The 14,095-nt window shown below is 40.8% G+C and overlaps 1 protein-coding gene across 5 annotated transcripts in view; it reads right to left on the reverse strand.

Moving 5' to 3' along the window:
• ATG4A (autophagy related 4A cysteine peptidase) overlaps positions 1 to 14,095 on the reverse strand; it is a 110,500-nt gene that overhangs the window by 54,327 nt on the left and 42,078 nt on the right. Inside the window, exons 3-9 of one of the 5 annotated variants that reach the window (XM_056125755.1) lie at positions 11,679 to 11,750; positions 9,357 to 9,455; positions 6,592 to 6,693; positions 6,346 to 6,418; positions 3,978 to 4,057; positions 3,226 to 3,413; positions 3,026 to 3,104 (exon numbers count right to left, since the gene is read on the reverse strand). In XM_056125755.1, the coding sequence (XP_055981730.1) occupies positions 3,026 to 3,104; positions 3,226 to 3,413; positions 3,978 to 4,057; positions 6,346 to 6,418; positions 6,592 to 6,693; positions 9,357 to 9,455; positions 11,679 to 11,750 (693 nt within the window). The remainder of the gene's footprint in view (positions 1 to 3,025; positions 3,105 to 3,225; positions 3,414 to 3,977; positions 4,058 to 6,345; positions 6,419 to 6,591; positions 6,694 to 9,356; positions 9,456 to 11,678; positions 11,751 to 14,095) is intronic. The other 4 variants (XM_056125756.1, XM_056125758.1, XM_056125757.1 and 1 more) reach the window with 4 other exon arrangements.

Raw genomic sequence — 14,095 nt, forward strand, 5'->3', positions numbered from 1 at the left:
GCCTACAAAGCAAGAATCCTACCTGCTGTACTATCTCTCTGACTCCATAACTCGGATCCCTGTCCCTCTGGCTCTAATCATTTCCTGTGTGTGTTGCATGTTAGACAGATAGAGTGAAGTGGGAGAAGGCACTGATCTTATCTTATTCTGTTTCTTTCCCATGTAATGAGGGCAGGGTGGAGGTGTGAAGACTTCTAGGCTGTTAGGTTCTATGTATGATTAAGAGATACGGTTGAGAGATTCTATATAGACACTGAACCAAGATCTTTAACAAGGCATGAAAGGAGGAGTCTGGCCAACCACCTGCAGAAACAGGGCTCATGCTACATATCTACATGGGCAGCCTCTAGCCGGGCACAGGGCAGGCAGCTTTCAAAACAGGCAAAATCTGATGGCCAGAGTCTTAAACTGGCAACAGTCCCACACAACTAGAGCTTTTCTCAGCTTTGCAGTGGGCATGGGGGTCCTAGGGAAGGAATGCAATATGGTCAGAAACATGGTCAAATTGGGATTGAATCCTGACTTTACTACTGAGTGACCTTGAGAGAATGCTCAAGTTCAGTTTCACTATGAATCAAATGGAAATGAAAATAGTGCCTTCACCAGATGGAATAAAGAAGGGATCACTAAGAAAATGATGGCTGGAGGAATCGGTCGGGATGGGAGATATGTGCTGAAAGTAGATAATAAACCAAACATAATCACCTCCCAGTGTGTGTATTGAAAACCATAATGCCCAGAAGTACAGAGAGGGTATGGGGGATATTGTCTGCCATGGAAGTAGGGGGAGGGTGGGGAAGGGGGTTATACTGGGGAGATTGGTGGTGGGAAATGTGCACTGGTGGAGGGATGGGTGTTTGGTCATTTTGTGATTGTAACCCAAACATGAAAGCTTGTAACTGTCTCACGGTGATTCAATATTTTTTTTAAAAAGAAAATACTTAGGACATTTGAAATGGGGAAAAAAGAAATTAAAGTTGCTGAATTAAAGGAAAGTCAGTAAATATATAAAAGGAAAAAAAGAAAATACTGCCTTCACATGGGTCTCGTGTTAACTCTATACACAAATATTCATACATAACTGTGTGTATGTGTATTACAGGTACAGATACAGACATAAATATATAAACTTTGCAGAGTCCCTGGAACAAGATTGCCATTAAGAAAAATGGCAGTTCTTGATCCAGAGAGATCATTCAAAGGGCTTGAATATATGCTGTCCTTACAGCCTACTCCTGTTGGTGCTGGGTGGCAGGGAACGACCATATGTGGTACTGAGAATCAAACTCCATTAACCACATGTCAGGCAAGCACCTTAACCCCTGTACTATCTTTCCAACCCCAGGAAATTGATTTTTGCAACATTCCTTAACAAGAATCTAAATGCTCAGAACAGGGAACATGTACACTGACATGTTCATCATGTCATCACACATGACATCACTTCAGACACGGTTTTTTACTTAAGAAAAGCGCCTCTTTGGTTCCAATTTTTCCATCAAGCTGTAATTCTTACAACTGACCAATAGATGGCAGCATTAGAAAAAGCTAAGAAATTGGACTGTGGATGTAGAGGCAGTGAGTGGGGAGAGGGGAGAAGCGGAAGAGAAAGAAAGAAAAGGAAAGAAGAGAAAGAAGCTAGCTCAAAGAGCTGGATCATAAAACGTGTGAGAGGTCCTAGCTTGGGGTGTGACCGAAAAATCGAAGGAAACAAAAGATGGAGACGGAGATGGAGCAGGCAAAGGAAAGTTCAGCAGGCAGGATAGAGCCACCTTTTCCTGAGTGTGGCCTATATACCTGGCTCTTTGCTGAGTGCTCTGTATGGAGTCAGCTGTTAGCCCTGTTTTCCATAGAGGAACCTAAGACTGAGAGATCTGGTATACCTTTCCCACAATCACAGAGCTAGAAAGTGGTGACTTCCAGAAAAGGCCAGGTACAAAGTATGTCTGTTTTCACCCGACCACAGTTCCCTGACTGTCTGAGGAGACAGAAACATGACCAAGCACATTTCACCCTGTCCTCTGCACACCCCATTCCCACACTGAGCCTGTTTTGACTTTTCTTGCCTAGCTATGGCTCTGCCTTGAAAGCTAAACTTATATCTCTTCTGAGAGCCCTTTTCCGGTCATGCTCCCACTACAGGAATCCTGTGCCGTGTTCCCCTAGTCACATCACCCATCTACCTGTGCTATTCAGCACTAACCAAGTAGCTAGACCTTAGTCCTCAGAGCATGGTATGTATACACCAGCAGCACTAGCACCATTAGTTAAAAATGCAGAATTGCACATCTACCCGAGACCTGATGCATCTATATTATAAACGGCAGGCTCTCAGGATGTTCCTGAAAGTTTGAGAAACACTTCGCCAGCTCATCTGTTGTGCCAAGAGCTTTAAATAGCTCTGGTCATAACCGGTGTATACAATGGCTGAATTTCCCAAAGTCTCATTTTAGGCCCGGAGTGCTGTGCTACATTAAAAGTCTTTATTAGAAGGTTAGTGGATCAAAGGCATAGCACCATTATGAGAAAAGAATACCTCTCTCTTTGCTTCCTCTAATTCCCAACCAGCCATGGCTCTGAACAATGAAGCAGCAGGCCTAGCTCTGTGGGCCTAGGGAGCCAGAGGAGGTTTCTAGTCTGAATATCCAGGTCTCAACAAGAGGAGATCAACAAGGTCAGGGACATGAAATCCCACAGCCCTGGCTCCCGCGGGAAGGAAAGGGGTGTGCTAAGCAATACTGTGACCTTGAAACTGTTTACAAGTAAAAAAGCAGCTCTAGAATCACTATGTCAAGAGGCAAGGAAGTAAGAGAATCAAAGGAGGATGGATCCGAGCCCCCCCATCCCACCCCCAGAAGAGCTACTCTACACAGATCAAGTTGGAAACAGAATGGGCTGACCAGAAGAGACAGTATCTCCAGGCCTGCCAAGGGTCACTAATTGCAATTGCTTGGTCTCCCAAAAAAGCCTTCTGCCCACCCTTCCCTAGCCCAGAATGACTTACTTGTAATTCCTCTTTTCTTACCTAGGAATCCTATGAAATAATAGGCGTTATTTGGTTTTCCTCCTAATGCCCCTAAAGACTGTGGCATCTTAAAACACTCCTAGAGGGAAAGAGAATGCAGGATTCTCAACTCACTTGTGGACTGCTGCTCACGGATCTCTATGCTCACATGGCGATGTGATGGGCAGGCAGCAATGGGCTTGGGAAAAGATGTGACTTACTTTGAATGCATCAACATAGACAGGATTGATTTGGTTTATGCCCAGGCGAAGAGGCACAATGAGCAGCAGGGGTTTCCAGGCTGGGCTGCAGGCATAGGTGACCTGACTCTGGTTTGAAGCATTCAGAGAGTTAGGGGGACTCTCACTGGCTGGGTCAACTCTCAAGGGATAGACACAGCACATTTTTTCTAGAAATAGAAGACAAGAGAGGTGGATAAATGACAGTTATCCAGGCCTATGGGACATTCCAAGTGTCAAACTAAAGGAATCTGGTTGTGACTTCCAAGCCCCAGCTCAGCCTTCTCCTGAAAGAAGTTCTGCCATTTCTCCAGCCCTCACCTCTCTTCCTTCTAGCAACTGAGCACTGACCTCCCACCAGATAGTAGGGGATCATTGGGTCTCATTTCACAATTAGTCTGTGAGGACCTCTAAGACAGACACTGTGTATTCTGGATATCCTTTATAACCAGGAGCACAAGGTTGGACAATGGGAGACAGCCACAGAAGACCAGTCAGTAATTTAACTGATTTCCTACACGTTAGACACCTGGTAGGGAATGGGTTGGATACCTCACTGAAGGCAGCGGAAAACCCTCTAATGGTCTTCTCCTTCTCATCTTTTTTGTTCTAATACCATCTCTTCTCCTCTCTCTTTTCCTCTCTATCCACCTCCCTCATCGTTAAGCTTCTGAATGGTGGGGAAGTAACTCATCACCCACCAACCATGAAGGTAAAACAGGCTGGGGACTCACTGATATCCTCAATGACCACTGTGTTATCCATTGAGACATAAACCGCCAAGGAATTCCACTCATCAAATAAAGCAAGCTTCCTGCAAAGCAACATAGAATGAAGTCACAAACAGGGAAGGGAAAATATCAATAGTAAGAACTACAGTCTATGCCCAGTGTTCCTAAAATCACCAAACAGAAGCTGGGCTTCATGACAGCCCTGACCATTTTGACTCAACTGTGCAATATCCTGTGTCTAGAGACCTGTAGAATGACACAGTTGCTGTTCATGAACCTTGAAGAGAAGGTACTGCTTTACAAAATGGCAGTCTACTTCATGAAACGTGCTTCCTATACAGTGGAAAGAAAAGCTATTGTTGTGTCTATTTCCCAAGAGAGTCCATTTTCTTTTCTTTTTTTCATTTTTGGTTTGGGTGTCACAATTGGACATCTGTACTATCTCTCTGGCCTCTGTTTTCTTAAAGATACTCAAACTTACTATTATTTTTAAAAAATATAAAATATATATAATGCTCTCGAGCACAGATAATATGGAGAATAAACCCCAGGAGAATCTGGAAAATTCAGAAAGAGAGAGGATTCCTTACAGCAGCTCACCACATACAATAACAACATGTTTAAGAGATTCTGGTTACAGTTGGTCTCCACACAAGATCCTGCTGATCAGTAGCTATGTACAACCCAAAAAGAGCTATTCACCTCTTCCATTATGTCTGTCATTTGATTTATTTCCTTTCTTTTCTAGTGGTATTTTTTTCCAAAACAATAATGTCATTATCCTCATGATCTACTGGTTTTAATAACAACCATGAGAAATCAGAACTGAAATTCCTTTCAAAAAGCATATCTTTCCATTTGTTCATTGTTGGGGATTTGAAAAGTCAGAAGAAAGAGGTGAACATTGAGGAACAGAATTTAAAAACCAAGAATTTTGGGCCAAAGCAATAATACAGTGGGTCAGGTGCTTGGCCTGCACATGACCAACTCAGGTTCCAATCTCTGACATCATATGTGGTCTCCCAAGCCTACCAGGAGTGATTCCTGAGTGAAGAACCAGGAATAAGCCCTGAGCATCTCCAGCTGTGGCCCAAAATTAATTAATTAAAACCCCAGAATGTTAAAATGAATATGGGTACTTGGTACAGCCATTTTAATCTATATTTTCCATACAGGGCCTTAGGGATCCCTAAATTGTGCTTTAAGGATTGCCAGATCCTCACTAAGCAGAGCTATTAATGCCCCAAAAGGTACTCCAGACTAAGGTGACCTCGAGAGGTTGCACTGTTTTCAAAGAACAGTACTCAAAAGTATCCAGACTGTTCCTCAACAAACACATTTCTAAAGTATTCTGGTTTGCTAAAAATTTGCTAATAATTGAATTGGTGCTCCATCTGTACTTTGCGTGAAGCAGATTCCTCCATCATGCTTCAGAGAGTCCAGGAATTGAAGCATGCTCCACCAAAGGAGACCAGATGGTGCCGATCTTTCGTTACCTAAATTTAGACTGAATCTGACTGCCATTTTCAGCCATTTGTCTATTGAGCACTTATATATCCTGGGCAGTTTTAAGAACTAGTACTACAGTAGTGAACAAGATTAATACAATCTCTACCTTCATGGAATGTTCATTCAGCAACAGTCTGTCAAAAAGGAGACTGGTAGCAGATGAGGTGCCCTGTAGGTGTAGGTGCTAGCATCACTCACAACATTCACTTCTACTACACCGGTCCTCTCCACCCTGGCCTCTTCAACCTGCCTCTTGTTGTGAGGTACATTCCAGTACTTAATAGGACAATTACAAAAGTACTGTGTTAGGCTTCCTTGAGCTTGAAAACAGATGACAAAGTGGTTCAAAAACTTCCTTGAGGTTTATCCTTGAGGTGGTAAGCTCCTTGAGGAAAGAACTGTGTACACCCTGAACTGTGCACAGTGGAGGATCCCAGTGAATGAAGGGATAAATTAATGAATAATTTTAATACTATACAGGGGAAGAATCCATGTCTTACTAGGATGGCTCTGCTTCCCCCACTTAGTATGAACCCTTTAACTTCGTAGAAACCCTGTGACTCACTGACTGATGACTCCTTGGTATATGTGTCCCGATCTATGGGGATGAGGGGCACGAGATATTGAATGAGTCTTGAGATATCTCTACATCTGCTGGGTACCAGTGACTGCAACTCTGATATACTAAAACAGATGTTTATATGCATTACACATTTCAAAAAGCTGAGCAATGTGGTACAGGTATTTGGTGGCTTTGTGGAATGGCAAGAATAGGTAGGTTGATGGGAAGTTGAGTTGTTGGTGGAGGGAGGCATAGAAGACAGGAGAATGAAGCTAATGCCAAACTTATTTTTTTACTTACTTTAACACCTGTGCAACTGTATTTGGTCCAAACCATTCACCAATTGATTTCCCTTCTCCTACACCCATTTGTGCTGTTTTCATGCAGAAAAAATAAACACATTAGCCAAATGTCCTTCAGCACCCCACAAAATTATAATTTTAACATAAATAATTAAGCAGATAGACATCTCAGCAGGGCAACATAAAAGACAGAGGATGAATAGACTAGGTATAAGTATTTTCTTTAAATTATTTGTGACCTTACCCATTTGATGGATAGAGTAGCAACAGTCCTTTCTATCTAAGAAGCATTGTAAGATCCGTTGGTATTCTTTGGGTTGTTCTTTTTGTTTCTCCCAGTTCCAGTCTTTTTAGGAAAAAAAAGTTACTTTAACTATGAAGTTAGAAGGAGAAAAAAGAAGCTACATCATAAAGGCAGAAATGATTTTTAAATGCCAGAACATTTTTAAGTATCTTAAATTTGATGACTATGACATCTGGAACCAAATTATTTTCAAAGATTCACTAGGCATAAAGTAAGAGCACAGAAAGAAGTTGGTCAAGTAACTGACTTAGCCCAAGGGATGGAGTGGGAAAAATATTATACAAAAGACTGTGACAAAGGCCTTTTTGGTCAAGTAGTACACAAATAGGAAATTACCACAAAACCTGGCAATGTATCCATGTATCATCCAGACACCAGTGTCTCATCTCCACAGAGACAGCAACAGCTTTTGTCCTTATATTTTTGTGGTCAAGCCAAAAGAGTCTCATAGGAGGAAGTGCTATTCTGACACTTAGCAGTTGACAGGGGACACAATTTACAACTAAGGAAGCTTTAGAATTATCATAAGCTGTCAATGTTGCACAACCTTTTAAAAATGGCCACACTGAGCTTCACATCTACAAATACCTTTGCTATCAGGTGTTCAAAGTTTCCTTATGATGAAAACCAAAATAATTAATGTCTGCAGTAATTCTCTCTGTGCCTTAGGCACAGCCTCTCCAAATCCTCAAGAAGCAACTTATGCTTATTGAGGGCAATTGTGAAACTCTATAATCAGCATTGTGGAAGGATGTACTCCTCCCACTCCCTTAGCTCTTGGAACGCTGACAAATGGGACACATTTCTGAGGCTTACTTTGCTTCCAAGACACAAATGTCTCTCCTGAGGTTACAGTTGAATTCATAGCTGAAATACACTTGAAGCCAACAGCCATTATATCCTGATTTTTCAGTTTTGTTTCTAGGATTTCTGAAACCAACGTTTTACACATTATATCCAGCATAGTCTTCAGAATGTGAATTGCATTCATCCAATATTTTTTATTATTAGTTACCACATTGTCCAAGTTGGGGGATATCGGATTAGCTTGTTTCTAAATACCACAAACCTTTACAGATCTATGATAGTGATTAAGTGTCTACCCTACCTCAATTGTAAATTGACAAAATTTGAACTACTCTAGAATACTTTACAAAGCTGCATCTTCTAATTCATCTTAACTACAAGACCTATTTTTTAATTTTTAAATTTTATGAAAGCACTGTAATTTACAGAGTTATTCATAGTTGAGTTTTAGACACGATGTTGCACTGCCTATCCCAACATCAGTGTCAACTTCCCTCCACTAATGTTCCCAGGTTCCCTCTCATAGCCGCCGCCCCCCCCCCCACCAGCCTGGCAACAAGACCTATTTCTAAATTCTCCCTATAGCTTGCGTTTGTGTTTAAACAACCAAAAATACTTGGGGGCTTTTGTCCAGTTTATTTTCCACAAAATTCTCTTCCAGAATAATCATCCTGAAGTGCTTTACCAAGGAGTAAAAGTTAAAAAGCAAATGGTAATAAATCTGCTTTTCTATCATACCAAGTATGTATATGGCAGAGAAACCGACAGAGAAGTCAGAAAACCTGCTTTCTCTTCCAAATTGACACTTATTTTGGCTAATCATCCTGGGAAAATCACCTTACTTCCTGGGCCTCGATTTGATTTTCTCACTCATGATACAAATTCTTACATTACCGAAGGAAAGCAGACACAAAATAACCTAAAATATGAAAAGGAGATGTGTAGCCTTCAAGCTTCCCAGACCCTTTCCCAACCATTTCTAGAAACTACAATGGGATTTGTGAGACTGGTCAGTAAAGAAAAAGGGAGTGATGTTTACATAACTCTAAATCTCAAAGAACATCAGCAACTGAGCTAAGCAGCCCAATCCAGGGTGCCCTTTCACTGTCTCACCCCCAGGTCAAACCAGACTTTCACCCAAGTGCCTATTCTGGCATCCAGCCAAGGTCAGCCTACAGATGTTCACAGGGAATCATGCCCATGACTTTGGAAAGCAACAGTAAAACATTCCTACATGATTATTGTAAGGTGCTTAATGAAGCAGTCTGCAAAGGAAGCTGATTTATGTATTCCTTCATAAACAGATGGGCATCTTCAGTGAACCCAACCAAAATAGCACTAGCTTCCTCATTAGACACTTCCTTTAGGTCACTATACATCCTTGATCAAGCACATATTTCAAATGAGATTAGAAAACAGACATAGCCGCCACCACACCCTTCTTTCTTCTCCTTTTGTTATCTGATCTGTTTCAGAACTTACTGGAACAATAGCAAAAATGAAACATTAAATAAAGCACCTGACTCAATGTTCAAACATTAAATAAAGCACCTGACTCAATGTTCAATTACATCCCAAAAAAATAGCTCTGGATTGGTGTGTAGCCAGGAAATTCTGGCTGATATTTTTTTCTTTTCACGGGGTCTGTTGAATTTTCAGTCCCACTACTTTATTTTTAAATTTTTTTAAATTAATGTCATTTTATAAAGTTGTTCCCAATAATTTATTACATTCAATATTCCAACACTAATCCCACCACCATTATTTCGGTCCCATCACTTTAGAACCTACAACTTTATTGCTGAATATTCCTCAAATTCCACGTTAATATTAAACCAGCAGCAGTAAGTGCTATTGCAGAGGTCTCTGAGGCAGTTTAGAGAGCAAATTTAACTCACCTCTTCCCAAATGTCTGCATATAAGGGCTTGAGCCAACATCATCTGTCCACAACGTAGCATACATCCCCAGCCAGCATCTGACGATGGGCCTGTTCCCCCTGTTAGCAAAATGGAGGGGGATGAATATAAGGTCCGATAATTTGCCATTTCCCCAAACATTGGCATATTTGTAAATTACACAAGAAGGCAGAGACACATACTCTGAAAAGACAGGCAAGAGATACTGCCAGATTATCAATCAGGATTTTGATACAGAGTCAAATTTGTAAAGAATTAACCAAAACAGGATCTATGGTCAACTATAAAGATAAATGGACAAAGTCTGTCCCTCCTTGGGAGTCAGAAGGTGTACTGAAATTTTGTTAAATGAATGCCATGTATGTGACTACCAATATTTAATCCATGTCATGTTGTCATCTGACTGAACAAATGTAGCTTTGCACAACTGACTCCTATGAAATTACAATCTTAATTAAGGAATAAATGCTACCAAATGTAATCATAAAAATGGCCAAAGAATTCCATATGGTTCTTGTCTGTTCTAAACATATATTATGAATTTCTGAAGTGCAATAAAAATGATGTAAAATAGAAGAAAGATTCAACATAAGAAGACCAATCTCTAGTTACCACATATAAAGTTTAAGACTGGAAACCAAGAGTATACTATGCCCACTTTCAATGGGTATCATAAGAACAAAATGTATCTGCCAAAGCATTCTGCAACTCACTCAAGATGATGTATATACTTGGTGTTAGGATAATCACAGTTTAAATACTATTATTTAAAGTAACTATTTATAATACCATTAGAAATGTACCACATCTTTAAAAGTCACAAATCCAAAAAGATAACAGGTTCCATTTTAAGAACACTTGATGTAACAAAAATCTTATGTAAGTAGCCAAGGAAAGCTTAATATCCTTTTTCAATGTACCAATGAAATCAGATACTTGGATCGTAAGGAGATATTCTGCTGTCATTGCTTTCCTTTCCCAACTTGGAAGTGGGCAAGTATGCCATAAGCATGATTGCACAAGACTGACTTTAAAGTTGTATTAACAACCTTGTCAGACAACTGAATCAGGATGGTGGCCCTTTTCCTTTTGTTACAGGGACTGATGAAGAGTAATTACATGAAAATGGGTAGGAGTGAATCAATTTATGAGCTGGAAGGGAGCCCTTTGGCATTTGGTAGTTGTACAAAATATAATGAGATCCACAGAAAGAAAAAATCATTTATTGCCGAACATTGTCAGTGTTGAAATGCTAAAGTTTTCCAGCCTTGCAAGGAAGTTTTCACTCAGAAAAGTTAACAATTCAGAACCACTGGGAACCAAAGATAGCTCTTTGAGATGGGGGGTTGGAGCACTCCTTGTGGTGCTTAAGGCTCACTTTAGGCTCTGCCCTCAGGGATCATACCTGGCACAGCTCGGGGTCCATATTGGATGTCGAGGATTAAACCCAAGTCAGCCATATTCAATTCATGTGCCCTATATGCTGGAGTATCTCTCTGGACCCCCAAAATTTCTTTTTTGATCAATTTCCTGTGAAGGTACTTCCTTGAAGAATTTGAAGAACTTTTTTTTTAATCTTCAAAGGTTGTTTTCATTCTTGCTAGTAGGACCAGTTCTGTACCTAAGCCAGACAAGTTTCCTACCATGAAAACACCTTCTACTATTAGAGTTTGATAGTCTTTTCCTCCAGGGTCATGACAGGACAAATAGGCCAACCTACAGGCAAACACATTAAAGATTTTCCCTACAGAGAACCTATTCATTTTGTGTACTGAACTGTCCTTTGGTCTAGACAGCAGCTGGTTCTCTAATAGCCCATAATTAGTTTCAAGGAAATCTATCATTGTTCATCCAGTGGCAAGGCACTTGAACTTCATAGGATAAAAAAAAAATCAAAGGAATTATTTTTCTTCTTTTAAGGCACTACTGACTTTAATAATCAGGTAGCTTCAAAAAGCATCAATTGCTTTTTAATAGACATCATCCAAATCAAAAGTTTGCTTTACTTTTCCCTTTTTCTCTGAAGTAAAAGGGACAATACTACCCAACTACTCAGAGCCTCAATACTTGGGGTGGGGGTGGCTCAAAAGTATGCTGAAATTACACACTCACCCCATGGAACCATACCTAATGAGGTACTTCAACAAAGAAGCCTTTGGATAAAATGTAAGACTTTAAATACTCCCCTAAATCAAAGTCTCTGCCATAGTAAGCTGTTATTTCTGAGGTTTCTGTGAGGTCACTGATGACACCAGGCAAACTATCTACAAGAAAGAAAATATCATAATAAATGATATACCTACCAATCGGTGAAAATTTCTTTCTGTATGTAAACCATAGGCGAGCACTTATATCAGACAACAGCTTAGGTTTTTCTGTAATTAAATGTGAAATTAAAATTAAATTACGATATCCCATGTAAAGATAACTGCTGGTTTTTTTTGAATCAGCAGTAAATATATTCCAGTTATATAGCTAGGCCAATTTGTAGGAAATCCAGCCTCCTTTCCAATAAATAGTTTCAGCATTCCCAACAATCTATTATTCTATTTTTTTTTACAGCTTACTTATTGACTGACACAACACATAAATTTCACATGGGGATCATGGTCCTCCATTGTTCATCAATTTGCTCGAGCGGGCCCAGTAACGTCTCCATTGGAGACTTTGTTGTTACTGTGTTTGGCATATCGAATACATCACGGGTAGTTTGCCAGGCTCTGCCGGGCAGGCGAGATACTCTTGGTAGCTTGCCGGGCTCTCCGAGAGGGGAGGAGGAACCGAACTCGGTTTGGCCATGTTGGCTGCATGCAAGGCAAACGCCCTACCCGCTGTGCTATTGCTCCAGCCTAACACATAATTTTTTTTATTTTTTAATTTCTATTAGTGAAACACCATGAGGTACAGTTGTAGACTTACAAATTTTTGTGCTTGGGTTTCAGTTATACAATGATCAAGTACCCATCCCTCCACCAGTGTCCATTCTCCACCACCACGGGTTCCAGTATCCCCCCCATCCCACCCTGCCTCTGTGGCAGGGCATTCCCTTTTGTTTTCTCTCTCCTTTTGGGTGTTGTGGTTTGCAAAAGAGGCATTGAGTGGCAATCATGTTTGGTCTATAGTCTACTTTCAGCATGCTTCTCCCATCCTGGGAAGATCCTCCCAACACCCTTTATTTGGTGCTCCCTTCTCTATCTGAGCTTCCTTTTCCCCTAGCATGTGTGGCTGGCCTCCAAGCCATGGAGCAAAATTCCTGGTACTAATCTCAGCCACTCTTGGGTGTTAGTCTCCTATTTTGTTACTTTATGTTCCCCAGATGAATGCAATCTTTCTATCATGGTCACGGTCACGGTCTTTCCATTGTTCATTGATTTGCTCGAGCAGGCCCAGTAATGTCTCCATTGTGAGACTTCTTGTTATTGTGTTTGGCATATCGAATATGTCACGGGGAGCTTGCTAGGCTTTGCCGGGTGGGCAAGATACTCTCAGTAGCTTGCCAGGCTCTCCAAGAGGGGCAGAGGAATCGAACTCGGGTTGGCCATGTTGGCTGCGTGCAAGGCAAACGCCCTACCCGCTGTGCTATCACTCCAGCCCAATCTTTCTATCACAACACATAAATTTAAAGTGTAGACCATGTTTATTTGAATCTTCAGTAGCAAAGCACTATATATCACAGCTTTACTTACCACCTTCTTCAGGTCATATAACTACCATTTCTTTTTTATGAGCCCCCATGTAAGTTTTTTTTTATTATTATTATTTTATTAGTGAAACACCATGAGGTACAGTTGTAGACTTACAGATTTTTATGCTTGCGTTTGGCATTTGCCTTGCACATGGCCAACCTGGGTTCGATTCCTCCACCCCTCTCAGAGAGCCTGGCAAGCAACCGAGAGTATCCTGCTCACACGGCAGAGCCTGGCAAGCTCCACATGGCATATTTGATATGCCGAAAACAGTAACAAGTCTCACAATGGAGACGTTACTGATGCCCGCTGGAGCTAATTGATGAACAACAGGAGGACAGTGCTACAGTGCTATCTTCCTTATATGTTGATAAATTTATTTCCATGAATATACATTCTACAAATATGCCTTCCATGTTCACATCTGTACCTAGATGCAGTTTAATTTATTAATCTTCACTTTCCCTCTTCTGAGCAACACATTCATATTTGTGTTCTGTATAGAACTTTTAGCCATTACACTTTACTTATTTATTTATTGGTGTTTAGGCCACAACTCACAGTATTCAGGGTTCACTACAAGCTCTGTGCTCAGGGATCACTCCTGGTGGGACTTGGGGGACCTCTCAGTATCCCCTGTACTATCTCTCTAGTCCACTGCCATTATACTTTGTTAAAAGAAAATCAGTGGCCAAAATGATAGTACAGTGTTACACTCTTGTATGTGGCTGACTCGGGTTTGATCCCTAGCACCACACCCAGTATGCTGAGCATCACCAAGTGTGATCCTCGTGGAGGCACCAATCACCAACAGGAATTATTCCCCCACCAAAATAAAGAAATGTTAAATTTCAGTCAATAGTTAACGTTCCTATCTACTTTCCTTTGAATAAAAAGGAAATTTGAACTAATTGGATTTTCCACCCCCTTTATACCTCCTGTGCCTAGCACACTAAGAGATGCATGCATATTATTGTTAAGACTAAGACTTCTTGGGGCCAGAGTGATAGTACAGCAGGTATAGTGCTTGACTT

This window comes from Sorex fumeus, unplaced genomic scaffold, assembly GCF_029834395.1.
Source record: "Sorex fumeus unplaced genomic scaffold, SorFum_2.1 ptg000058l, whole genome shotgun sequence".
Lineage (NCBI taxonomy): Eukaryota > Metazoa > Chordata > Mammalia > Eulipotyphla > Soricidae > Sorex > Sorex fumeus.